Here is a 26178-nt window from a genome sequence, read left to right on the forward strand (position 1 = left end):
GAAAACATAATAGGAAGTTGGGTTACCAGAAGTGGAAATATCAAGGACTAAAGTAAAATCTGCCCCAGCCACATTTTTCCTGAAACACCTGCCAGGTGTTATTAGAATTGGAAAGCTCACCCTTATATTGACTCTCTAAGTCCAGTGCCTAACCTGTAGTTGTTATTTGATAAATATTTGTGCATGAACCTTAGGGCATGATATCCTTTCCAGAAAAAAGTATTCTGAGGAATAGCCTTCCTTTTCCATCTGTCTTCTGTTTTCTCCTTCTCTTAGCTGCGGTCCAGTGCAGAGCTCCATCCTGACCTGCTCACAGACTGCCTCACGGTGCAGCCCCTGCAGCCCTCCACCTCCCCACGAGACGCTGTCGATAGGGCGGTGGGATGCTCCCCAGAGCCCGGGCCTGACCTCTATCCAGGTAATATCAGCAAATTCAGCAAAGGCAGACCCAACCACATCAACTGTCCTTGTCTAGGCCCTTCACTCTGATTAAAGGGAATGCATATATGAAAATGCTTCTAAGATCGTCTGTATTTCACTTTTTCAGTACACTGCAATTTATCCCCCTCCTGTCCTTCCTTCCCATCTGATTCCTAAGCTGGGTTTGTCAGCAGACTGTTTCTTCTCATAAAGAAACAAAGTAAAATAATACATTAGCTCTTTTAGTCCTGGCTTTCCGCCAAAAGTTCAATGTACCCAACCCTCCCAGGTATCTTAAATTTATTAACTTGATTGAGACTCAAAGGATATCTTTCCCCCTTAAGCAGGTAACAGGCTGCCTGTGGATTTCTTAATGGAGCAGTCATTGTTGTCTTTGCATTGCAAAAGGAAGCCCCATGTCTCTCAGAAAAAAAAATCACATCAGTAAATCAATTTGTAAGAATGTCCATTAGTGTTTGTCAACCATTGTGGGAGGAGGGATAGGATGGCACTCCCAGAATAGCTTCCTTCTGCCTAGGTTTGAATAATAGATGACTCTATATTTAGAAAAATGTTATGTATGCAGTGAAAAACAAGAAAGGATTATTATGCAATAAGGACATTATTATTTTTTTTTTCATTTACTTTGTTAGCCTGGGCTTTTGTGCATTTTCCACTCTCTATAATGGTGATGTACTGGTGCAAACGTGGTTGGTTATAGTCTTCATATATGGAAAGCTCTTACTGTCATGCTATGAATATGAAAGCAAAAGTCCCACAACTCCACACTCCAGACAATGGGAATTTTCTGTTTTCTGTGAATTACAAATTCTACTCCCACCCCATCTGGTTCCAGCGCCAGGTTTTGGCAGCAGATTGCTTTTTCTTTTTAAACATACTAATAAGCCATAAAGAATGAAGGATTTACTGATGCATAACAGTGAAACAGGAGAAAGCCATGCTTGTATAACTTTTTAAATTTGACAGTTCTCAACTGATCCAAATTCACAGGAAAGAGTATTAAGCAAATGTTTTAAGAGGGCCAGTCATCAAGACATCCTTAATGTTGTCCCAGTGTTGGTGGCCCTTTATCAGTTGCTTTGGGTACTTACTCTTGGAGAAAACAAAGCTTAGCTTTTGAGACCATGAGAGATTAGATGAAAAGTTATTTGAAAGGCTGACCAAGTCTGACAAAGGTTTTGAGTGCAGGTACACACATGAAATATGCCAGTGTACAATGTTATCAACACTCAAATATTTTGTATTAGATATATACATGAAAAAGCATGACTAGCTTTTGTTTGCACATATGTCTGTTTGATTTGCCAAACATTTGATATATGAACATTTATTCTCACACATTAAATTACAATCAGTTTGAAACAGCCTTTAGACTATATCCTTACTTATTCAGTCTGTAAATCCATAATCTTATTAAATACCTGGAACCCAACAATTAAAGAGACAAAATTAAACAGAATCAATTGAAAAATGGCCCAACATCCAATATAAATAGTTTATGGTGAGGGGCTAGCCTTGTTGAGTTTAACCTCCTGAAGTGGGTTTGGGAAGCCATACTATCTTTGTCTATGAAAAACATTAGTACCTGTGCTGTATGTGGCATGCAGTATATGACTCACTTTCAAAACTCAGGAGGCACATTTGTCTTGTGTGCTTTTGGATGTCTGGTAGTATTGTTAAAGTTTTTTAAAATGGCTTTGTCATTCCAAACAGAATTCCTCTTTTTGTTTATGATGCTTTTCTGCATTTGATCTTCAAAAAGAGCTCTTAGTTTTGAGCCTCTAACTGTGGCAGGCGAGCTGCCAGAGTGGACAAGGAGCCTAGGTTACCACAGCGTCAACAGAGCATCTTCGCAATGACTCAAATTTTCTATGACTCTGGGAATATTGGAAGCAGGCAGAGGGCCATCTTGCTTAACTTTGTTCCTAGAATTCTACTTCTACAGTTAGCTTGTAACTATGAAAGTTTATCTGCCTTGCTTCTTTCTTTATTCCTGCTTCTCTCAGATTCTATTTTACTTTCTTTGTTCTCGACTTTAAAAAACAAAAAAACAAACTGATTATATTCTGTGTTTTGCTGAGAAGGCAACAAACCCAGAGCAGAACAAGGCAAGTGGAAAAACTAAATCACAAAAATCTGAAGCCTTCCTTTTATAGTTCTAGAAATTTACTTGCCACGAGTGTATGTTCACACCAGTCTCAAACCTATGCTAAAGATCTATGGAAAGAAGACAAATAGCAAAAAATACCAAAGGAAAAGGAAACTATTCATCAATTAGTTCAATGTAAAATCTGAAATGTTAAGGTATTTTGATGAAGATTAAGACTTGGTTAAATGGCAAAGGTATTTGGAGTCGTTCCCTTAACATTCTATTATACAAAATCAAGAACTATTGTACAAAATCAAGAAAACATTTGTTTAAAGACTGTCAAGAACGTATACCTATAAGTGCTAATAAATAGATTTATCATAAAATATTTTGATAGAAACCTATTGAGTGTATATGGGCAAGGGATCAAAAATAGTTTAGCGTGAACATCATGATTTTTTAGAAGCCACAATGTCTGGGGACTTGTGGTTTGAGGAAATCATGGTTTTGAAATGGAAATTTTTAGTGACTAGTAGAGAATGATTTATAAGATTCCAAGACAGGAGTAGTTTGCAGAGCATTAAGGTGAACAGGGAAGATGGCAGTTATGATACATACAAGTCTTGCAAGTTTCCTAACATATTGGCTTCCCTTATTGAAACAAACTTTTCAGTTGATAAGACTAAGTTTGATTGGAAAGGATTGCACAGTAAGACTTTTATTTCTTTGGAAGACAATATTGCCCCAGGTTAAAGCAGCCAAAAAAATCACTTGAGGCCACAGAGAAAGATTTTAAATTGAGTTGTTTACTTGTCTTCTATTCTGAAAATCCCAGGGTTCCCCAGGCCTGCTCCTGGGTTAACGTGAGATTAATTTTGTGATCTAACAGGGAGGCCAGGGCAGTGATGAGCAATTCTCAAGGATGGCTCCTTGTATTTTCTGTGCTTTTGTTCAGAAGTTCTGTAACCCAGATAGATAAAGCCCCAGGCCAGCCTGTAAATTGAGGTGGTTTATGTGGTAATCTGAGGGAGAAGTATTTTATAGCCAGTAGATCAAGGTGTAAATGCCACATTCAAGGCTAAATGCCTGTGTAGATCTTCTCATCAGCTCCCTCAGTGAACTAATAAAGTGGATAAGCCTACAATTAGTGAGTATACAATATCATGGACAGCCTGGACCACTGCCTGGTCTTGGCGAGAGTCCATTCATGAATAAAACATGCTTGTGGAAGAAGATCTGTCCTATGAGTGATAATAAAAATTACAGCTCCCTCCAAACTAAAACTGTACTGTAGACTCAATGAGACATGGTCTTTGCAAATGCCATTAACCATGAAAACATCATAGAGGTCAGTGTGCTTGAGATATTTGAGTCCCTCAGAAACTACCCATTAGGTGAAGAGCTAATGCAACTGAACCAGGAAATCTACAAGAATGAGGGGATTTTGTTGATACCACTTCTATTGGATTATTAAATAATTATGTTTTAGAACCTATAAGTCCTATTGAATTATCCCAATTTTGAATGTAACTTTATAGATTTTTCAGGAGAAAAAGCAAATGTTCAGATATCATAGGGGATTATAGGAGGAAAATACAAGAGTTTCTTAGTGCAAGAATTTTTGAAGTCATAGCAGTTGGTCCTTCATATTTGCAGATGCAGAATTTGAGGATACTGAGGGACTTTAGCATCCAGGGATTTTGGTATTTGTGGGGGTCCTGGAACCAATCCCCAAAGATGCTGAGGATACATTCCCTTCCCTTCTCTCATTACTGGAAAATGATGCAATATCATCACTTTTTGTAATAACTAGTACCATATTAAATCCATAGAGTATTTAGCATACTTCATGAAATAGTTAATGTTTCATTTTAATGCAATGTTATGGCATATGTCTTAATACATTTTCTACATTCTTGAGTTGAGTATATTTGCTATCTTGGGACAGCTTGTAGAGTTGTAGGGGCTGGAAATAGTTTTATATAAATGTGCCTCATATAATCTAGTCTCAAAAAGTGGTTGTTAGGTCAAGGACTTTATTAGAAGTGTCTAAATTGGTACACAAATTTCCCAATAGGTTAAACTTTATAGGAGAATTGTGACGATCAATAACATGATCTAGATAAAAGTCCTTAAGAAGGCATGTTGCATTATAAAAAATGCAACAGTTATTACTTGCATTATCTCAAAAGCACTCCTTTGCTTCTTCACAAGAGTTGAAGAAAGAACAGAACAATTTGGAATTGGTGTTGGACCAACACTAATGGTCCATTACCAAGAAGGAGGTAGATACTGGGGTTAAAGAAAGGATTTAAAGGGAAACATTCAGCGGTAAAGTCATTGGCAAGTCTCTTTGATGTTACACTGAACTGATGTCAAAATCTTGCATTGTTTTTGTAACATCTCTTGCATCTGTGGTTCATCCACAGATTGCATTGACTCCATTGAGGGTAGGATCAAGCCTCATCCTTCTGTGTTGTAGGCACTGACAGCTTTAATTTACAGCTTTAGTCCCTTGTTCCTGAGTTTGTCCTTTGGTATGTGTCACATCACCTGAAAGACCTATGAAAATAGACTGCTGGGTTCCACCCCCAGAATTTCTGATTTAGTAGGTCTGAGTGAGTCACAAGAACTAGATTTTTTTTTCCCTAACAAGTTCTAAGGTGACACTAGGTGCTACTTGAGTATGCTACAGTAGCATACTTTGAAAGCCATTGTTCTGTATCATAAAGTGTGGGAATTTGACTTCTAGCAAAGCATAATCTGAATTTTGACTGGTGGGAGTTACAATAAGAATTGCCCCTAATTAACTGGATGAGAAGAATCCTTTCACAATGTATACATGTAGCTAATCACCATGATGTACACTTTAAATAGCTTTCAATTTTACATATCAATTATACCTCAGTGGAGCTGAAATTTAAAAAGAAGTACTAAAAAATGAAGCAAATTTATCTTGTGAAAACTGTGATAGAAATCTGTCCACAAAAGGTGATTTTATGATATTGCTGACATGCTGTGTATTTATAATGATAAGTGGAATAATGCTACTCTGGTACTTACAGTTAAATAATTACAAAGATAATAAAACTGAATCAAATAGTGGGGGAAAATTACCCTATAGTATATATTTCTGTTTCTTATTACAGAGACCCTATACGTAGATATTAAATGTGTCCTCCTACACCAGAATTATAATTGTACTGCTCATATTTTGGTTAAGAATGAGATCTTATAACCACCCAACTGAAGAAAATTAAATTCTGATTCCCAGCCAGCACGGGGCACATTTGTATGTATGCAGCTAAAATTAATGACTGTATGTTTGCAGGCCACCTAATTTGGTGCTTCAGTTTTCCATATCTACTTATTCTCTTGTATTCATGTTGCTTTTCCATGCAAGATTAAGCTGAATTATTCGGTTTTATAATATGTACAGGTTTTTGCTGTAAAAATATTTTTGTGAGTGAACAAAAACAATTCCATACCCTTTAGGGAGGTGGAGAAGGTAGTGAAGCTGGATGATTGTATCAATAGTTGTGTTCTCTCTGGGTAAAGCCTAGGAAGGTCTTTATACTATTATTTCTCCTATCTCGCATTTTATTGTATTTTGTTGGCATTCACATGGGATGTGGGAAGGAAAGTTTGGCCCCGCTTTGTAGTATACCCCAACCAAGTCTTAGGAGGCAGATGGATGGCAAGATGGAGAATTCAGGATAGAATTTTGGAATGAAAAGCTAGTAGCTTTTGTGATTAGGATGCTTTGGGCCAAACTTCAGGGTCCACAGTTTTGCCTTTCTGCTCCAACTGAATTTACCTTCCAAGGAAAGAGAGATGAGGAAGAGGTAGTTATATCTCTTTCATGTGAAGAATAAAGAAAAAAGAAAGCGGACATTTTCAAGGTGTTTGTAGCCACAGTGAAATTTCTTTCTTTCTTTTTTTTTAAGCATTTGTTAGAGCACTGAAAATAAATGTTAAGAAGAGCATAAAACCCCGAAGTGAAGGACATTACTGCATTAGCTTCAATATTACTTTTCATGTTTTGCTATTAACAGTAATATGGGAGCATATTGCAGGCATTGTATAAAGAGGATATGTGGAATTGACCCATTCTGGGCCACCAACAGCACTGACTCCAAAGGCTGCCTTGTATAAAGTGTCTTACTCCATATTGTCAGAGGATTATCTGCCTGTTCAGGTGCCCTGGCCACATCTTGAACTATTAATGCTTCTCTAACAGTAGCCGTTGATCCATTAGAAGTTATAGCTGCCTTCTCGGGGCCTTAATTTTCCTACCTGAGTTTCAAGGCTGCTCTAGACTCACTTTCATGACATTGTTTCTAGCTGCTCTCTGAGTTTTGCTTCTTGGACTGCAATCATGTTCTCTCCTAGTGAACTTTGCTGCTCATATCTGGCTTCTACTCTGACTCTCATCATCTCTGATTTCAGAGTTGAGTTCCTACCTAGCCACATATTAAAAAGTCAGGGATTTATAGTCTTTATTGGAACCTTTCCCTGGGGATTTAATAAACGGCCTATTTCCACCTTATAGGAGAGACTACAAAAAGTAAAGTACCCAGTTGACCCTTGAACAATACAGGTTTGAACTGTGTGGCTCCGTTCACACACGGGTATTTTTGAATAGTAGATACTTCCATACTACACAGCCTATGGTTGGTTGAATCCTTGAATGTGGAGAAACTGCTGAGGTGACTATAAGTTATACAGTACCTGCATTGTTCAGGAGTCACTTATATTTATTATTGGAAAGGGAATAAACTCTCATCATTGCACATAAGGGTTTGTTCCTCAGACACATTCACAGGGATGCTTATCAAGTTTTCTGAGAAATGGACTCACTTCATGAAAATGCATTGCATCCAGCTGCGCCAGAAGATTTTGCAGCTGGTAAAACAATGATCTAGGTTCCATATTTATGAAGTACTAAGGCAGTTGGGAGTTCTATATACACAAAAGGAAGGATGGACAGTATTTAGTGTCTCTTTTCTTAAGTTACAATATTTGTCACATTTGTACAAGTCCCCTGATCACTGTGTAGCCAATCTATGCTCAAATAGAACATTTATAAGTGGAAATGTTACTTCTTCCTCTAACTCAAAATAATTTCCCTCTTACTGAGCTCAGTTACTGATCTGACATACATTAAATGACATACAGAATGCTTAAAACATGCCTAACACACAGTAAATGTTCAGCATCAGTAGTTATTATTGTTACTTTTATCCAAATACTAGAAAAATATGTCTCTATAAAGCAGATGGAAAACAAGTGCCAAAAATTACCCACCACTCACATTGTTTAAGGAATGGGGAAAATATGGAAGCCTGAACAAATTGGAAATTTAATAAGCACCATTCAGTAGAATAAAAGAAAAACAAAATATAATCCTTTATATTTTATCTTTCAGTAGTTTGCCCAGTAGTTCATATAGTGTTTTTAGTTAAGAAAATCTACTGTAGTTCTGTAGAGAAAAAACAAACTGGAATCAGAAACCCACAGATTCACTTAGGTGGCAATGCCCCCAGAATCACAAAGTCAAAATTGTGTTTTGATGAGTACCAGTATTTGTGTATTCAAAAGTAGCATGGCTTTTTTGTTTGTTTTGTTGTCTATAGACAGTATGCTATGACAGGAAGAATGTGGAGCTACTGAGCCCCCATTCTACTTCTCCACTCACTGAGTATTTGCTTTGTAAAGGTTACCTTTCCTCTTTGTAAAATGGTGATAAGGTTACTGATTCCATAGGACTGTTGTGAAAATTAAGTGAGTTCACATATAAGAATTCAGTATACTCCCTGAAGCTGGTAGATACTCAATTGATGCTTTCTTCTTTTCCTTCCTCTTTGCTTAAAAGCTTAGAGAATTACTCACAACCAAGCCTATGTCTGTAACAGAGACTAGGAGCTCTTCTATCCATTCCTCTTAGTACTGGGTGCTACTACTTGGAGTTTAGAAATTGTTGTCCTGAGATAAAGTATTTCTTCCAAAAAGAATTCAAGTCAAGTTGAGGACTCATAAAATTCCATATTCTAAGACCTAGCTTCAAATCTATACATTAGACATTTTTTTCAGTTGCCATAAAGATTAGAAGTACACTTAGGCTGGTCATACAGAGTGTTGATAAATGTGCCTGGTTGATAAATGAACTTAATCAGCATTGAATCTGTGAGGGTGAAGTAGGTGGAGGAAACAAGAAATAGGATTGATGGATTTGACCAGCACAATTTTATACAATCATCGTGTTGGCCTTGCTGAAGTATAACCTTGGTCCCTTCTGATATCGTTTTGTAAATAGACTCTCCCAGGATGTGTCATTTTTCTCAAAATACACTACAGGGTGTCTAGAAAACTATTTTTGACTATTAGCTTATCTCAAATTTCATTTACGTACTTCAAAAACAGTCCCCTAGACTTTTCATGAGGGTTCTTGGTAGTTTAAATGCAACAGCTAATGTATTACACGGGCAGCTGCGACTGAACTGAACTGAGTGTATTACACTAGGGCCAACTCTGGCCTGCCTGCCTTCTGTTTTTGCATGGTTTGAGAGCTCAGGAGGGTTTTAAGATTTTATATGTAAAATGTAGAAAAGACTTTTAGCCTTTAGGTGAGAACAGTTGCTCAAAGAATTGAGGACATTGCCTCTTGCCCGCAAAGCCTAAAATGTTTACGGTCCTTTATGGAAAAGATTTGCCAACTCCTGCTTTATATTTACATCTGGGACATTCATTAGTCACTGAAAGAGATCAAGGAAGCCTGTGACTTACATGTATTTCATCATATTTTGTTTTAAAAGCCTTCCAGTACATGTAGGTTTTATTGATCCCTTTAATATTTTATATTTAGCAAATAATTTAGTAGTTTTCTAGATAATGAGCTTGAAGAGATTTTTATACAGCCCAGTGCTTAAAACAGGTCATAGCAGAGCTATTTTAGTTGAAGGGATCCAGACTACTTGTACTGCCCTTTGCCTGGCACCCCTAGTTCTCCCTTGGGCATTCTGTGGAATCCCAGATACAGTGGTTTTCAACTGAAGTTATCACCAGTAAAGTCTTCACGTTGCAAGCAAACACCTGCAGATTCAGCCTGGGCTATGTTGGGAAGGTGGCCCAACATGTTGGTAAGCCCTCTCTAATGTGGCTCCCCCTTAGGAAGAAGCTGCCAGAAGATGGGCAAGATTTGGTTCTTGTTCTCATGAGCCCAAGAATGGCAGAGCCATGCGATGGAGTAGTGACAGTTTAATTCTACCCAAGTCTGTTTTTCCTAAAAAGAGAAGAGTCTCAGCCCCTTGAATACTCAGGATTAAGTTTCCTAAAATCCAGGTCTCTTGGCGATATATAAGTTAATGTCCAGAAGAAAGGCAAAAAGTGGAAATACTGAACTTTAGAAACCCATACAGTCATGTTCCAACAGGAAAGATACTTTCTTCCTCAAAAATACACCTTCTACCAGCAACAGAGATGCTTGAAATTCATATAATTGAAGATTGAACCCTCCATTCCACAAGTAGATAAAAGCCTTTAAATTCCTTGAGAGAGGTTGTATGTGGGCATAAATTTAGGATAACATATAAATGACTTATCAGAGTCTTATCTTGAAAGTAAAGTAGGAGAAATCTGAAGGAAAAATGGGAACAGTGTCCACTTCATGGACAGAGTGTGAAAAAAGAGAGAAGGGGATTTTCTGGAGTCACAACCAAACCAATTCCTCATCTATGCAGATTTTCCCAGGCCTAGTGATAATTGCAGGCTTTGGTTCCCCACTACAGCACAGTTTCCCCAAAGGGCTATTGTAAAAAGGAGAGGTTTCCTGGGAGAGTTCATAGTTGGTGAATCAGCTCTTGAGTTGGCTAGAATATTGCATTAAAAATTAGATTGGCTATCTGTGCTAAAAATCTGTTTCCAGAAAGCGTTCTCTGTGAAGTGTTTTCAGAGGAAACTCGAGTGAGTGGAGTTGTCTTGGCAGTATCTGAAAGGGAGGAAACATCCTTTATGGTCAGCATGGTACAGGTAGGAGATAGCTAAGGAATAAATAATGAAGAGTTGGAGAATCCAGTTTTGTTTTTTTTTAAACTGAAACTTTAGCTTTTGTGACAAGCTAGACTTTATTTCCAAAAAGAAAAAGAAATGAGGAACATTTCTGTAAGAACTTCCAGGAATGGTCATCCATTCCTGCTCCATCTTTCTTCTTTCTGCTTGCTGACTCTGCTCAGAATGGGTAACATACCACACAGAGGCAGTACTGGATTTTTCACGGATTAGTATGAGTTGTTTGCTTGTTCAAGTTATTTTACTGACTTTCTGTGTAACTAACTCTCTGCAAGTGAATAAGTGTGTAGGTTGGGAGGTGAAGGAAAGAAAGCTAAGGTATGAGATTTGAGGTTTGAGCTATGTCATAAATTGTCTCGAAAGACCGAAGAGGGCTGCATGAAATGTTGGTCCCAGAGCATTTGAGAGAGCTGCCAGATGCTGCCGTTCAACTTGTAGCTAACAGCCTTTGTTCTGAAATGCAGTTGTTTCAGATGCTTTCCCTAACATGAAGTTAATTACACCTGGTATTTCAGAAGGCTTGATGGTAACCTTTGGCATTTACATGGATGACATCAGCTGTTATCTTCTAGTTGTATCCTGAGTATTCCAGAAAGGCATGTAAGCCTGTATCCTCTTCCAAACAAATAATGTCTTTCCTGGCTATAAATCCAGCTGCATGATGTGGAAATGTAATTGGGCAGCCTTCATAGATGTTTGGAGCTCTTGTGGGAATATCTATTTGTAAGAGAACCTGAATATTCATGTAACTGTCCAGACATCAATAAATTCTCATTTTACCTTATTTATTTCTGTTCCCCAGTGAACAGCAGTGCTCTTCAGCTCAAAGTTAATAGGCATGTTCTTCAGAGATGTACCCTCTCTTACCTTAATAGAACATCTCCCTAACACATTTGTTTATCGGTTGCCAGGTAGCTCTCCCATCAGGTGACGTGAGTGTGCTTTCTTTGTCTTGGTGCACCAGTGACAGTTACCACTGTTTGCCATCAATTAGCTTGGGGTAGCATGTCAAGGATGCACGGGTGGTGTCATTTTAGTCTGACAGCCACCCGATCTGGTTGAAAAGGGATTGTTTCATTATCCTCTTATCAGGGCTGCTAGATGATGATACTCTACACTGCAAAGCGGGAGGGGGAAAAAAGACAGGCAGAAAGAATAGATTTTTAGGGATTGGCAATATTAAAATTATTCATGCCTCAAGGAGAAGGGAAAGATTAGAGAGCTGACTGGGCAAACCCTTAAGAAGCTTCTTTTTCCTAATACAGATGGAATATGGAATGATGCCCTTCCTGATGGAGAGAGAGAAGAAGTGGGGGTGGGGGGGATAAGGGGGGAGGTGCTGTGCCCAGACATTAGGAGAAAAGAAAAAGAGGAACTAGCCCCTTCTACTCATAGGCAACCAGGCAGGGATTAGCTGCCACACCTCTCCCATTCTCTAGTTAACCTCAGTAGCAAATGCAGCCTTCCAAGTGACCCTGCCAGGGCCTGTGCCTTGCTAGAAAACTCTGGCTTGTGGATTTAGGTCATGAAAGCATTTTCTGCTGAACAACAGTTCAACTAAATTGTTTCATGGAGAAATGCAAAGAACTGCAGAAGATATTGGGCCCCAGATTTTCATTACTGAGGACCAAAACTCCAGTCACCTCCCCCCACCTGTTTTCGTCATTTTTTTCAGAATGACTGAGGGTAAGTTTTTTTTTTTTTTAATTCTAAAAATTAACCATGGCTGGATCTTTATGCTCTTGGAGAAACACAAAGAAGTGCTGAAAATGTAAAAATACTTCAAGATAAACTAAGCTTCAAGGGGGACAATTGTGTTGACATTTTAGTAACAGCCCATTTTCACTCCTTAAGGAAGTGCAGTCATGCATGAAAATAACTTGTTATCTTTTAAACTGAAACACATTATGGGTTGTAACTCAAAGGTGTGTGTTATTCATGATAAATAAAGTGAAACATTTTAACCCTATGAGGATTCTTTCACAGGCCCTGAACCTTTATAGTAACTTGCATTAGAAAAATGGAACAGAAATACTTATTATTAGAGAGTATGATGTATATACTCTCCTGCATTTTAAAATGACTCTGGTTCACAGTTTGTATTTGTATGCATCTTTAGGTAAGAGGCCATTCTTCATTGGAGATTTACCATTTTAGAGCAACATATGCCTTTGTCTTCCCCATCCTATTAATTATAGGGTTAATTACAACAATATAAATAGCCAAGGAATAGAATCAATGATTTGTTGAGCACTTAACCATGGTCCACACACTGTGCTAAGTGTTTTCTATATATTATATAATTCTCCTCACCATCCTACAAGGTATTATCCTTACTCAAGGTGAAGAAACAGAGCTTAGGCTGAGTGACTTGCCCAAGACACCTTGCTGGTAATTGGTAAAGCTCAGATCAAAACCCAGGCCCACCTGACCCACAGTGCATACTCTTTATTCTTTTAATAACCACCCTGACTCTCTCCCAAGTGCCCAATTTCTGGTGAGCCCGAAGGAGCTAAAATTTTCACTGCAGTTCAGCTGTTTCCCGAATCCTTCCCAGGTTCAAATTTCTCCTGCAGGGAACCTTGGAGAGGAAAGAGAGAGACAAGACTGAGCTTACCATTTGAATGGGGCCTCTAATTCTTTTTAATATCTCTGTGAAAGCCAGCTTACCCACTGTACCCAGACCCTGGAAACAATGCCCTGGAGATGAGAGGTAAGTCTATACCTATTCCCATGTACCCGTCACCAAGCATTAAATGTCATCGCTCAGTGTCCCAGCATTACTTTGACATTGATTATAAGAGAATTCACGGTTTGTGGATAGGCTCCCCCTTTCCTATGAGAGTAGGCCCTCTATGAAGTGCAGCACCATGGCTTTTCAAGTAATCATAAATGACTCCAAAAGCAGATTTACTGTAACTTCCCAGTGGCAACAGATCTGCCCAGCAAATCTCTTCTTCGTGTATCATTGACAGAGACAGTGGCCTTACAGCCCACAACATAAAACATCGTGCTCACTTGTGGTAACAGGTGCATACATCTGATTGTTCATGAACAACCCCTCCCTGCCTTCTTTCTTTCCCCATCAGTGGATCGACATGCTCCCGAAAAGCATCTGAAATCTTTATTTCAGAAAAAGCACATCTCCGGCCAGCTGTTTGTTTTCCAAACCAAATAATTCAGTTAATTTCTTGCCTGAGTTAATTTCCAGAGCTAGAAATTTTCTCTCAGCCATGTTGAGGTCTCTTTAAGTGCTTTTAGGATAGGTAGAAATAAAAATGGGAATATACTTTTTGACCCATAATCAGCATTTTGGTGGTTAAAACTATGCATATGCATTGTGTGTGGTGGGGAAAGAGTGCCTAGTGATTTCACACAGCCTTTACAAATGGAGTGTGCAGGAGTTCTGATACAGTATCAACACTCTTATGCCTTTCTTTAAGGTCTTTTTTTACATTCATCCTGCATTTGAGAGGCAATATAGTATGATGGTTACAGGCATGTGTTCTGGAATCAGGTTTCCCAGGTTTGAATTCCAGGTCCACTACTTATGACCCACATGACCTGTGCCAGGTAACCTAATCAGGAGAAACTGGAGAAAAGTTTGCAAAGTACTGAATAGATGTTAACTATCGAAACTGGGGTGTGAGGCAGACAAGAAGATGAAATAAGGCAGAGCCATGGCCCAACACCGACTGCTCAAAGTACAGTCTGCTGACCAACAGCCTCAGCATTGCCTGGGACTTTGGGAACTTAATAGAAATTCAGAATCTCAGCACTCACTGCCTCCAAGACCTAGTGAATCCAAATCAATATTTTGCTCTGGTTATTGGTTTACAAATTAAAACTTGAAAAGCAGGATTGTAGTTGCCCATATAGTTTTGAACAGGAATATGCCCTCTAGTTGACTATTTTTAACACCTAAACCTGACAAGGGAAATCTTCCCTGCTTTCTAAAATGATGAAAACCTAGTCACCAAACAATGCCTATGGAAGTTTCCCTGGCTCTGGGGATGGGCCCGAGACAAGTAGATTTCATTTCAGAATGCTCTGAACGCCTTGCCTCCCTCCAGTCACACAGTGAATACATGACAACTGAAGTATTCCCAGGGGTGTCCTGTCCATACCCATTAGACATAAAGATTAATTGTTTTCATTTGGGTATAGAGAGAGAGCTGCCTATTAACCCAAACTAAACTGAGCCTGTTAAAGACTCAAGCCTAGAATGCCATGGTCCCAGTAGCTGGTGAGATGACATCTGGGGACCACATAGATCAACAAATGCTGCTTTGTCAAAATTAAAAAGCCCAACTGAGTCACCTCCTCCGGCCTCTATAAGGAAATGGGATGAGGGACTTTGGTGAGCTAAGCCCCAGAGAGAAAGAAAGCCTAAAGCAGCAGGGAGGCCAGCTGCTGGTCCTCTGCTGGAAGAAGGGCTCACAAATTCATCTCAAGACCAAGCTTTTATTTCCTTGGGGAGTCTACCATCTCTTAATCACAAAAGCAATAAGAATTTCCACTATGTTGCTCTGCCATGCCTAATCAGTTGTTCCAGCTGCCAGTCATCAGCATGGTCTAGGGGCTCACCTAAAAGCCCTCTTCCAGCCCTGAAATCAACACTGACCCCTGAGGTGATGCCCCTGTAGGTAGCCTGTGTGTGCTGGTTTATTTGATCACAACAGTTTTGTTAATATTGCCCTGGATGCTGGAGGGTTCAGTTCTCTTCCTTAGGCTTTGAATGATAGGCTTCATTGTATGCCCCATTAGTAGAGTTTGGAAAATCATTCTGAGTGTGGATGGAAGGAAATTTTTCCTTTTGCGAATGACCTTACCCTTGTACTCTAACATAGAGATTATCTTCCCGAGGTTAAAAAAAAAAAAAAAATCACTTGACAAAGCTCAAACATTTGTCTGTATTTGTTGTAGTGGGCTGGTCTATGTGAAGTTCTCAGGTATTTGAGACATTAAGAGATCAACATTTGCCTTGTCCATAGTGAAGTGAAAGTCACTCAGTCATGTCCGACTCTGCAACCCCATGGACTATCCATGGAATTCTCCAGGCCAGAATACTAGAGTGGGTAGCCTTTCCCTTCTCTAGGGGATCTTCCCAACCCAGGAATCAAACCCAGGTCTCCCGCATTGCAGGTGGATTCTTTACCAGCTGAGCCACAAGGGAAGCCCAAGAACACTGGAGTGAGTAGCCATTCCCTTCTTCAGGGAATCTTCCCAACCCAGGAATCAAACCCAGGTCTCCCACATTGCAGGCGGATTCTTTACCAGCTGAGCCACAAGGGAAGCCCAAGAACACTGGAGTGAGTAGCCATTCCCTTCTTCAGGGAATCTTCCCGACCCAGGAATCAAACCGGGGTCTCCTGCATTGCAGGCAGATTCTTTACCAACTGAGCTTTCAGGGAAGTCCATAGTAGGGGCTAGAAAATTGTGTTTGAATGAATGAAAGAATATTCTTACACCAAAGTGAGATAGAATCCTGGCTGAATGACTTTGACAGCTGGAAATTCCTAGAAGTCTCTGTAGGATGCATTTCCTATGCCATAGTGGAAGTTTCTGAGAAATGTGGATCTTTGAAAGAGTTCCGTGGAAATCCTACTGAAGCCATCACTACCTGACTCCAAAGTTGTGTCCATTTTATATTAAGGTATGTGAGTGGGATTTAGATAAACATCGCAAAGCCATGCTCTATAGTTGAGTTCGGTCACTTAGTCGCATCCTACTCTTTGCGACTCCATGGACTGCAGCTCGCCAGGCTTCCCATTCCATCACCAATTCCCAGAGCTTGCTCAGACTCATGTCCATCGAGTCAGTTATGCCATCCAACCATCTCATCCTGTCATCCCCTTCTCCTCCTGCCTGCAATCTTACCCAGCATCAGTGTCTTTTCAAATGAGTCAGTTCTTCGCATCAGGTGGCCAAAGTATTGGAGTTCCAGCTTCAGCATCAGGCCTTCCAATGAATATTCAGGACTGATTTCCTTTAGGATTGAGGTTGATCTCCTTGCAGTCCAAGGTGCTCTCAAGAGTCTTCTCCAACACCACAGTTCAAAAGCATCAATTCTTCAGCATCCAGCCTTCTTTATGGTCCACCTCTCACATCCATATATGACTGCTGGAAAAACCATAGCTTTGACTAGACAGACCTTTGTCAGTAAACTAATGTCTCTCCTTTTTAATATGCTGTCTAAGTTTCTCATAGCTTTTCTTCCAAGCAGCAAGCATCTTTTAATTTCATGGCTGCAGTCACCATCTGCAGTGATTTTGGACCACAAGAAAAGGAAGTTTGTCACTGTTTCCATTGTTTCCCCATCTGTTTGCCATGAAGTGATGGGACTGGATGCCACGATCTTAGTTTTCTGAATGTTGAGTTTTAAGCCAAGTTTTTCACTCTCCTCTTTCACTTTCATCAATAAGCTCACTAGTTCCTCTTCGCTTTCTGCCATGAGGGTGGTGTCATCTGCATATCTGAGGTTATTGATATTTCTCCCGGCAATCTTGATTCCAGCTTGTGCTTCATCCAGCTTGGCATTTTGCGTGATGAACTCTGTATATAAGTTAAATAAGCAAGATGACAATATACAGCCTTAACGTAATCCTTTCCCAATTTGGAACTAGTTTGTTGTTCCATGTCTGGTTCTAACTGTTGCTTCTTGACCTGCAGACAGGTTTCTCAAGAGGCAGGTAAGGTGGTCTGGTATTCCCATCTCCTTAAGTATTTTCCACAATTTGTTGTGATCCACACAGTGAAAGGCTTTAGCGTAGCCAATGAAGCAGAAGTAGATGTTTTTCTGGAATTCTCTTGCTTTTTCTATGATCCAGCAGATGTTGGCAATTTAATCTCTGGTTCCTCGGCCTTTTCTAAATCCAGCTTGAACATCTGGAATTTTTAGGTTCATGTACTATTGAAGCCTGGCTTGGAGAATTTTGAGCATTACTTTGCTCAGTGTGCAATTGTACAGTAGTAGAGATGAGTGCAATTGTACAGTAGTTTGGACACTCTTTGGCATTGCCTTTCTTTGGGATTGGAATGAAAACTGATCTTTTCCTGTCCTGTGGCCACTGCTGAGTTTTCCACATTTGCTGACATATTGAGTGCAGCACTTGCACAGCATCGTCTTTTAGGATTTGAAATAGCTCAGCTGAAATTCCATCACCTCCACTAGCTTTGTTTGTAGTGATGCTTCCTAAGGCCCACTTGACTTTGCACTCCAGGATGTCTGGCTCTAGGAGAGTATGAGTGATTACACCATCATGATTATCTGGGCCATTAAGATCTTTTTTATATTTCTTGAGTTCTTCTGTGTATTCTTGCCACCTCTTCTTAGTATCTTCTGCTTCTGTTAGGTTCTTACTGTTTCTGTCCTTTATTGTGCCTGTCTTTGCATGAAATGTTCCCTTGGTAGCTCTAATTTTCTTAAAGAAATCTCTAGTCTTTCCCATTGTATTGTTTCCTTCTATTTCTTTTCTTTATTCACTTAGGAAGGCTTTCTTATCTTTCCAAGCTATTCTTTAGAACTCTGCATTCAGATGGGTTTATCTTTCCTTTTCTCCTTTGCCTTTCACTTCTCTTCTTTCCTCAGGTATTTGTAAGGCCTCCTCAGAGAACCATTTTGCCTTTTTGCATCTCTTCTCTTGGGGGTGGTTTTGATCACTGCCTCCTATATAATGTCACAAACCTCCATCCATAGTTCTTCAGGAGCTCCATCAGATCTAATCCCTTGAATCTATTTGTCATTTCCACTATATAATCCTAAGGGATTTGATTTACATCATACCTGAATGGTCTAGTGGTTTTCCTTACTTTCTTCAATTTAAGTCTGAATTTTGCAATGAGGAGTTCGTGATCTGAGTCATGAACTACTATGATGGATTAGCCATCATAGTCAACAAAAGAGTCCAAAATGCAGTACTTGGATGCAATCTCAAAAATGACAGAATGATCTCTGTACGTTTCCAAGGCAAACCATTCAATATCACGGTAATCCAAGTCTATGCCCCGACCAGTAACACTGAAGAAGCTGAAGTTGAATGGTTCTATGAAGACCTACAAGACCTTTTAGAACTAACACCCCAAAAAGATGTCCTTTTCATTATAGGGGACTGGAATGCAAAAGTAGGAAATCAAGAAACACCTGGAGTAACAGGCAAATTTGGCCTTGGAGTACAGGATGAAGCAGGGCAAAGGCTAATAGAGTTCTGCTAAGAGAACACACTGGTCATAGGAAACACCCTCTTCCAACAACACAAGAGAAGACTCTACACATGGACATCACCACATGGCCAACACTGAAATCAGATTGATTATATTCTTTGCAGCCAAAGATGGAGAAGCTCTATACAGTCACCAAAAACAAGACCGGGAGCAGACTGTGGCACAGATCATGAACTCCTTATTGCCAAATTCAGACTTCAATTGAAGAAAGTAGGGAAAACCACTAGACCATTCAGGTATGACCTGAATCAAATCCCTTATGACTATACAGTGGAAGTGAGAAATAGATTTAAGGGACTAGATCTGATAGAGTGCCTGATGAACTATGGATGGAGGTTTGTGACATTGTACAGGAGACAGGGATCAAGACCATCCCCAAGAAAAAGAAATGCAAAAATGGATGTCTGCAGAGGCCTTACAAATAGCTAGGAAAAAAAGAGATTCAAAAAGCAAAGGAGAAAAGGAAAGATATTCCCATCTGAATGCAGAGTTGCGAAGAATAGCAAGAAGAGATAAGAAAGCCTTCCTCAACAATCAATGCAAAGAAATGGAGGAAAACAACAGAATGGGAAAGACTAGAGAGCTCTTCAAGAAAATTAGAGATACCAAGGGAACATTTCATGCAAAGATGGGCTCCATAAAGGACAGAAATGGTATAGACCTAACAGAAGCAAAAGATATTAAGAAGAGGTGGCAAGAATACAAGGAAGAACTGTACAAAAAAGATCTCACGATCCAGATAATCATGATGGTGTGATCACTCACACTCACCTAGAGCCAGACACCCTGGAATGTGAAGTCAAGTGGGCCTTAGGAAGCATCACTACAAACAAAACTAGTGGAAGTGATGGAATTCCACTTGAGCTATTTCAAATCCTGAAAGATGAGGCTGTGAAAGTACTGCACTCAATATGCCAGCAAATCTGGAAAACTCAGCAGTGGCCACAGGACTGGAAAAGGTCAGTTTTCATTCCAATCCCAAAGAAAGGCAATGCCAAAGAATGCTCAAAGTACCACACAGTTGCACTCATCTCACACGCTAGTAAAGTAATGCTCAAAATTCTCCAAGCCAGGCTTCAGCAATTCGTGAACCGTGAACTTCCAGATGTTCAAGCTTGATTTAGAAAAGGGAGAGGAACCAGAGATCAAATTGCCAACATCCCCTGGATCATCAAAAAAGCAAGAGAGTTCCAGAAAAACATCGATTTCTGCTTTATTGACTATGCCAAAGCCTTTGACTGTGTGGATCACAATAAACTGTGGAAAATTCTGAAAGAGATGGGAATACCAGACCACCTGACCTGTCTCTTGAGAAACCTGTATGCAGGTCAGGAAGCAAGAGTTAGAACTGGACATGGAACAACAGACTGGTTCCAAATAGGAAAAGGAGTACGTCAAGGCTGTATATTGTCACCCTGCTTATTTAACTTATATGCAGAGTACATGATGAGAAACACTGGGCTGGAGGAGGCACAAGCTGGAATCAAGATTGCCGGGAGAAATATCAATAACCTCAGATATGCAGATGACACCACCCTTATGGCAGAAAATGAAGAAAAACTAAAGAGCCCCTTGATGAAAATGAAAGAAGAGAGTGAAAAAGTTGGCTTAAAGCTCAACATTCAGAAAACTAAGATTATGGCATCTGGTCCCATCACTTCATGGCAAATAGATGGGGAAATAGTAGAAACAGTGGCTGACTTTAATTTTGGGGGCTCCAAAATCACTGCAGATGGTGATTTCAGCCATGAAATTAAAAGACGCTTACTCCTTGGAAGAAAAGTCATTACCAACCTAGACAGCATATTGAAAATCAGAGATATTACTTTGTCAACCAAGGCTATGGTTTTTCCAGTGGTCATGTATGGATGTGAGAGGTGGAATAAGAAGAAAGCTGGGTACCGAAGAATTGATGCTTTTGAACTGTGGTGTTGCAGAAGACTCTTGAGAGTCACTTGAACTGCAAGGAGATCCAACCAGTCCATCCTAAAGGAGATCAGCCCTGGGTGTTCATTGGAAGGACTGATGTTGAAGCTGAAACTCCAATACTTTGGCCACCTGATGCGAAGAGCTGATGCATTTGAAAAGACCCTGACGCTGGGAAAGATTGAGCACAGGAGGAGAAAGGGTGACAGAGGATGAGATGGTTGGATGCCATCACCGACTCGATGGACATGGGTTTGGGTGGACTCTGGCAGTTGGTGATGGACAGGGAGGCCTGGCGTGCTGCGGTTCATGGGGTCGCAAAGAGTCGGACACAACTGAGTGACTGAACTGAACTGAACTGAACTGATCTGAGCCACAATTCTATAGTTAATTCCTCCAAATCTCATTATATTTGTCATTAAATTTGTGTCAGGCAATATCCACAAACATTACCTTGGACTCCGCATGCAAAGCACTCTGTGTCGACACTGAATTATAAGCTTCTACAAAATTATCTAAGCAGAATAGAATTTGTTTTGTACTTCTTATTCTATCTGTTAGAATAGAGAGACAAATCACAGGCTTCCTTTTGCTGACAGGTGATTTCTTATACCCTACCTAAGAAACTGTTCCATATATTTTCTTTACGAGCTGAGCCACCGGGGAAACCCATACACTTTCTTTAATATGCTTCAAATTGAACCCTAAAGCCTCCCTCCCTTATTCTTATGGGGTCCCCAGTCGAAGGGTCTCTGCCTGTTTCAGTGCCATTCACTCGCTATAGCAGTGAATGAAAGGGTTGTAGACTTATGTTTCATTGTTGATCAGTCAACACGTGACCTCAGCATAGCTGGAGGGCAAGTTTCTGAGCCTTCAAACCTAAACCATATACCTCTTATGTTCCATCTCACATCCCCTTCACTACCTGTCCCTACCTGTGGCCATTGCTATGGCAACCAAGCATAACTTGGCAACACCTCCCCTCAATTGCACTGGTTTTCTGTCCTCAGGCTTCCCTGATGCCCTGATGTTGGGCATCTGTGAGAACTTTTAGCCATTGTGGTACATGTACCTACTTGGAAGTGTGAGAGAAGTAATACCCTTTACCAATGGGGGGCAGGAGTTGGTGGATGAATGTTCCTTTCTGTCCTTGTCCTGTTCACAGAACCCAGGATCGTCTCCAATGGCATTTAGATTGTGTTCATCTTCATTTACTAAATAAACATGAATGATGCATTGGTGACAGTAGGCACCAAGGGTATCTGGTTCCCTGGTCTATCCCAAAACCTGGCTCAGTGTCTGTCACATGGTAGTCACCCCATAAATACTTGTGGAATAATTGACTGCTGAGAGATAAATAAGAAGAACACAAGTAACTCTATACATACAGCAAAAATACTCAAATAAGTACAGAATGATAGAGGATATGACAGGCAAAAAGCACAGTAGCCTGAATTGCTATGACATATTTGAGGTGTGGTCAGTTGTCTGATTTGGCCTGAGATTAGGGCACATTTGGAGGCCACACATAAGACAGTGTGTTATAGATTTAGATACCATTTGATGCTGTATCCTAGTAAGTCTCAGTATTTTCGTATAATGATTTATAGAGATATGTTCCCCTTATTCAATTGCAACCTCCTCAAGGACAGGAACCCACATATAGTAGAGTGGCTAGCATGTAGTAGATACCAAATAAATATTGAATTAAAAAAGTAATGGTTGGAGGATGGGTGGATGGATGCATGATTGATGGATGATTGGTCTTGGCTATTAAGTGGGCTGAAGGAGAGGACCTTAAACAGGCCTGACTTTCAGTGTGTGGCAGGCTACACACAATACCAAATTTCCCAGCCTATTTCATTGCAGCTAATGCAAAAACGAAGCTAATATAGCTAATGTAGACCTTTGGGAAGCAGCACATTTTCTATTGAAACACAGAGCAGAGCATGGAGTGTGCATACCAGATTTCTCTGTTACTCATGGGTTGTAAACAGCAAGGCAGCACTTCCCTGTGATAAACACGCAGACATACAAAAACACCTCCGGGGGATAATAAGTGATGGGTGCATTCAGCAGGTACAACAAAATAAATAGGAGAGTTCACGTTTCCACGTTAAGGCAGAAAAAAAATTAGTTGTGTTTTCACAGTGTCTCTGTGACCTCTTATTATTCCATTAGTTTTTGGAATAGTATATAAAACAACAAGCTTCATGCTGACAAACCCCGTATTGAAACTATTGCCACAGTCAATCCAAACAGCCTTCTCCCGTGGGTAAAATTATTATTTGGAATACAAGCAGAATGTGGTTGCCTGAGCGAGCTGAGCATAAATGAGGTAGTGATTCATAAGGTGACTCTAGCGAGTTTGCGAATGTGCAGCTTTTCTGGAGGCTGACATGCAGCAGAAGCTCTACATTGCCCTTTTGAGCCGGTAAGCATTTTCTAGTCTCACCACCTCTTTAAGACCTGGAAGACAGTGGAGGATTCAGGCGTCTGAGGACAGAAGTCAACCTGACACAATGCTGACTTACCAAAAATAAAACTTTCAAACCAGATCACACTCCTGTCAGTAGCTTTTTGAGCGGGAAGATGATAATTCTGCTTCTTCACATGTTCCTTTAAGTACTTGAACTTTTGTTCCATTGGATTAAGCTTTTGGGGGCTGGGTCATCTGGGGTATTAATTCTATCCTAGAGATGTTGGAGAAAAGTCTGCTGGTCTAAAAATACAGCTCCTGAACTTTTAAACCTTCAAATCTCTTTGATTATGTGGCTTCTTTTTCTGAATCCTGAAAATGATTTTTCAGATTTTTTGAAATCCATTTATTCTTTGATATCAGTAGAGTAAGTTCAAAAAGAGCCGAGATGGGTATAAAGCTCTGCAGAGCTTTGTATAGAGAAGGCAGTTAAAGAGTCAGCATAATTATGCTGCTATGACTGCAGCATAATGAGATATCTGCTGAGTAGGTCCGGATATGGAGAGAGCCTCTCTGATAGTGATAGACTCTGAAAGTGACAGGCCCCAGTTTCTTCTGTGATACCGTACCAATTAGCTGATCTAAATGGGTACATATTTAAGTTTGAGGTCATGTACAGTTCTCAAAGGCTAGACTGCCCCCAAGAATGAGGCTGTAACTGACTCTCTTGTGTCATAACAGACAACAGCGGGAGAAGATCCCAGAGGCCCCTTTTCCATATTTTGTGGTGTTGGGATAGGACTCATTTTTGATAAAGACTGGATGCATTTATTCATCACACCAGTGGGAAATGCCCAGGGTTGGTTAGACTCTCAAGTTAAAAGAATGTAGGGTCCTGCAGTGGTACTAGGATCAGGGGAAGCTCTGTTCTCAATTACATTGATTTAGCAGTGACAGGGATGCTGAGAGTGACCCACAGCGCCTCATTTCATTGCGGCACCAAGAAAAGGAGGGAGGCCTGTGTTGTGTCCTTCTGGGTCAGCAGACCAAATACTCTGTTAACCTGATTCTCATCCCCTGTGACTGAAAAGTGCAAATACAGAGACCTTCGCCCAGGTACAAACATTACAAGATGGACTAATTACACAGTGTCCAGACAGGGCCCTTACAGGGCAGGGCAGCTCTTATGAGACAAACCATGAACGTCAGCCTGGAGCGAGTGGACATGAACTCCTCAGGCAGCAGTAAAGGTGTGTTAGCCAGGAACCTGTTCCACCATGAAAACAGAAGCTGTGTATATCCAGTAAGGGGAGAACTGTTTCCTCAAAACCACCAAGAGAAAAACAAACAAGCCCCTAAAATATGCTTGTTGTCAGCCTTTAGTATTTAAAAAGCATGCACTTCATTTGGGGCACAGTCTGATGCTTGTTCTCCCTTGATTTCAGCTTCCATTTTCTCCAGCAATCACTCAAGCCGAAGCGGAACAGCTGCTGGGGCCGTGCCACCCCCACATCCTGTCAGTCACCCTTCTCCGGGACATACTGTACAGGGGAGCCCCCACAACCCCTCCTCCCAGTTACCTCCACTCGCAGCTGTGGACGCCGGAGCTGAGAGGTAAGGCCATCTGTCTCTCTCTTCTAATAGGTGGCGCCGCTAAACCTCTCTCCACCGAGAAGAGCTTTGACAGTTGCTGAATTTTATTAATAATCCATTGGTGGGTTGAATTACCCAAAGGTGACATTTTAAAAGTACATACACAAAGCACGTGAATCAAATACCTCATTATCTGTTTAATTTTCCATGGGGGGAAGAAAATGAAGATACTGGTAAGAACCAACTGAAGTGTCTGATACTGAGAAAACAGATCAGAATTTTCTTGTCTTTCCTTAGTTTGTTTCAGGGACTCAATTTTAAGGTAATGTCCCTGTAGGTTGAAATGCTTTCCAGATGTAGGATAGTGCCTTCAGAACCATAGATCAGTAGTGTTATCTTAAGAGTACAGCATAAAAGGGCACATGATTTTAAATGCACTACCAGAAAGGGCCTGTTCACTGAATACTTTGTGTTGATACCACCCTCGTAAAGAGTTTCTGAAAGAAAATTTTTAAATCTTGACATTTAGGTTCCTGTCTTTGGACTGCCCGGCTGTCTTGTGGTGTGACAGTATGCCACTCCTTCCATTCTCTCCACTTCTCATCTGGCTTGAATTGGCCTATGGAGGGGTTACTCCTAAACATCCACAGAGGAAAAAGTTCTTATGGGCACCTCTATGCAATCCTGGAGTAGTAGACATTAGGTGGACAAAATAATGGGTTGAATAGGCAATAAGAATAAAGTTTTGAATCTTTGATGTCACCAGCAACCTGTGGTTTTGTTAGTGTTGGCCCGGTCTAGGAGTTTTTTTAATGTGTTAACCTCCACTGAGCCACATTATAAAAATTTATGCCTACTGTTTATTAATACATCTGTTCATTTAAGAAGCATCCTTTGAGTCCTTGGTAGAAAAGGAACTCAAGTGACAAGATAGTAAAGTAATTAAGCTTTGAATCAAGGGGGAGACGTAGGGAAAATAAGAAAGAGGTTATTGTAGGAGTCTTTGTGAACAATATAAAGACCTGAACTAAAGTAAAGCAATAAGATGTAGAGTTTATTCAAGAGCTATTCAAGGATATAGAATCACTAATTATTAATGTATGTGTGGAGTAAAGAAGGACCAGAATTCATTCTTGAGTTATATCCCAAGACATCAAGGTGGAAAATGGTGCCATTAACAGAGGAAAAGAGGGTGTTGAGTAGAGGGAAAGAAGAAATGATAATTAGTGGACCTTAGGGTTTTGAGTTTTAGGTAGCTGTGAAACATCCATGTGAATATATCTGATAGGCAATTGAAATATGGATCAGAATATGTTAGACTTATCTTAACACTTCTGTGTTCATGGCTAAGTGTAAACAAATGATGAGCCTTCTCCCACAAAACCTGTCAGCAAACCAGTACAAATGATAATCATCTATT

The 26178-nt window shown here is 40.2% G+C and overlaps 1 protein-coding gene across 27 annotated transcripts in view; it reads left to right on the top strand.

The window, feature by feature from the left end:
* GLIS3 (GLIS family zinc finger 3) overlaps positions 1 to 26178 on the top strand; it is a 674355-nt gene that overhangs the window by 597287 nt on the left and 50890 nt on the right. For 17 of the 27 annotated variants that reach the window (XM_081502106.1, XM_081502114.1, XM_081502225.1 and 14 more), the window contains one exon: positions 277 to 513. In XM_081502106.1, the coding sequence (XP_081358232.1) occupies positions 277 to 489 (213 nt within the window). In that variant the 3' untranslated portion in view covers positions 490 to 513. Of the gene's footprint in view, positions 1 to 276; positions 514 to 24610; positions 24780 to 26178 lie in introns of those variants that run through there. The other 10 variants (XM_081502011.1, XM_081502031.1, XM_081502068.1 and 7 more) reach the window with 1 other exon arrangement.

Source organism: Giraffa tippelskirchi, chromosome 1 (assembly GCF_054371585.1).
Source record: "Giraffa tippelskirchi isolate mGirTip1 chromosome 1, T2T-mGirTip1v1.2.pri, whole genome shotgun sequence".
Taxonomy (NCBI): domain Eukaryota; kingdom Metazoa; phylum Chordata; class Mammalia; order Artiodactyla; family Giraffidae; genus Giraffa; species Giraffa tippelskirchi.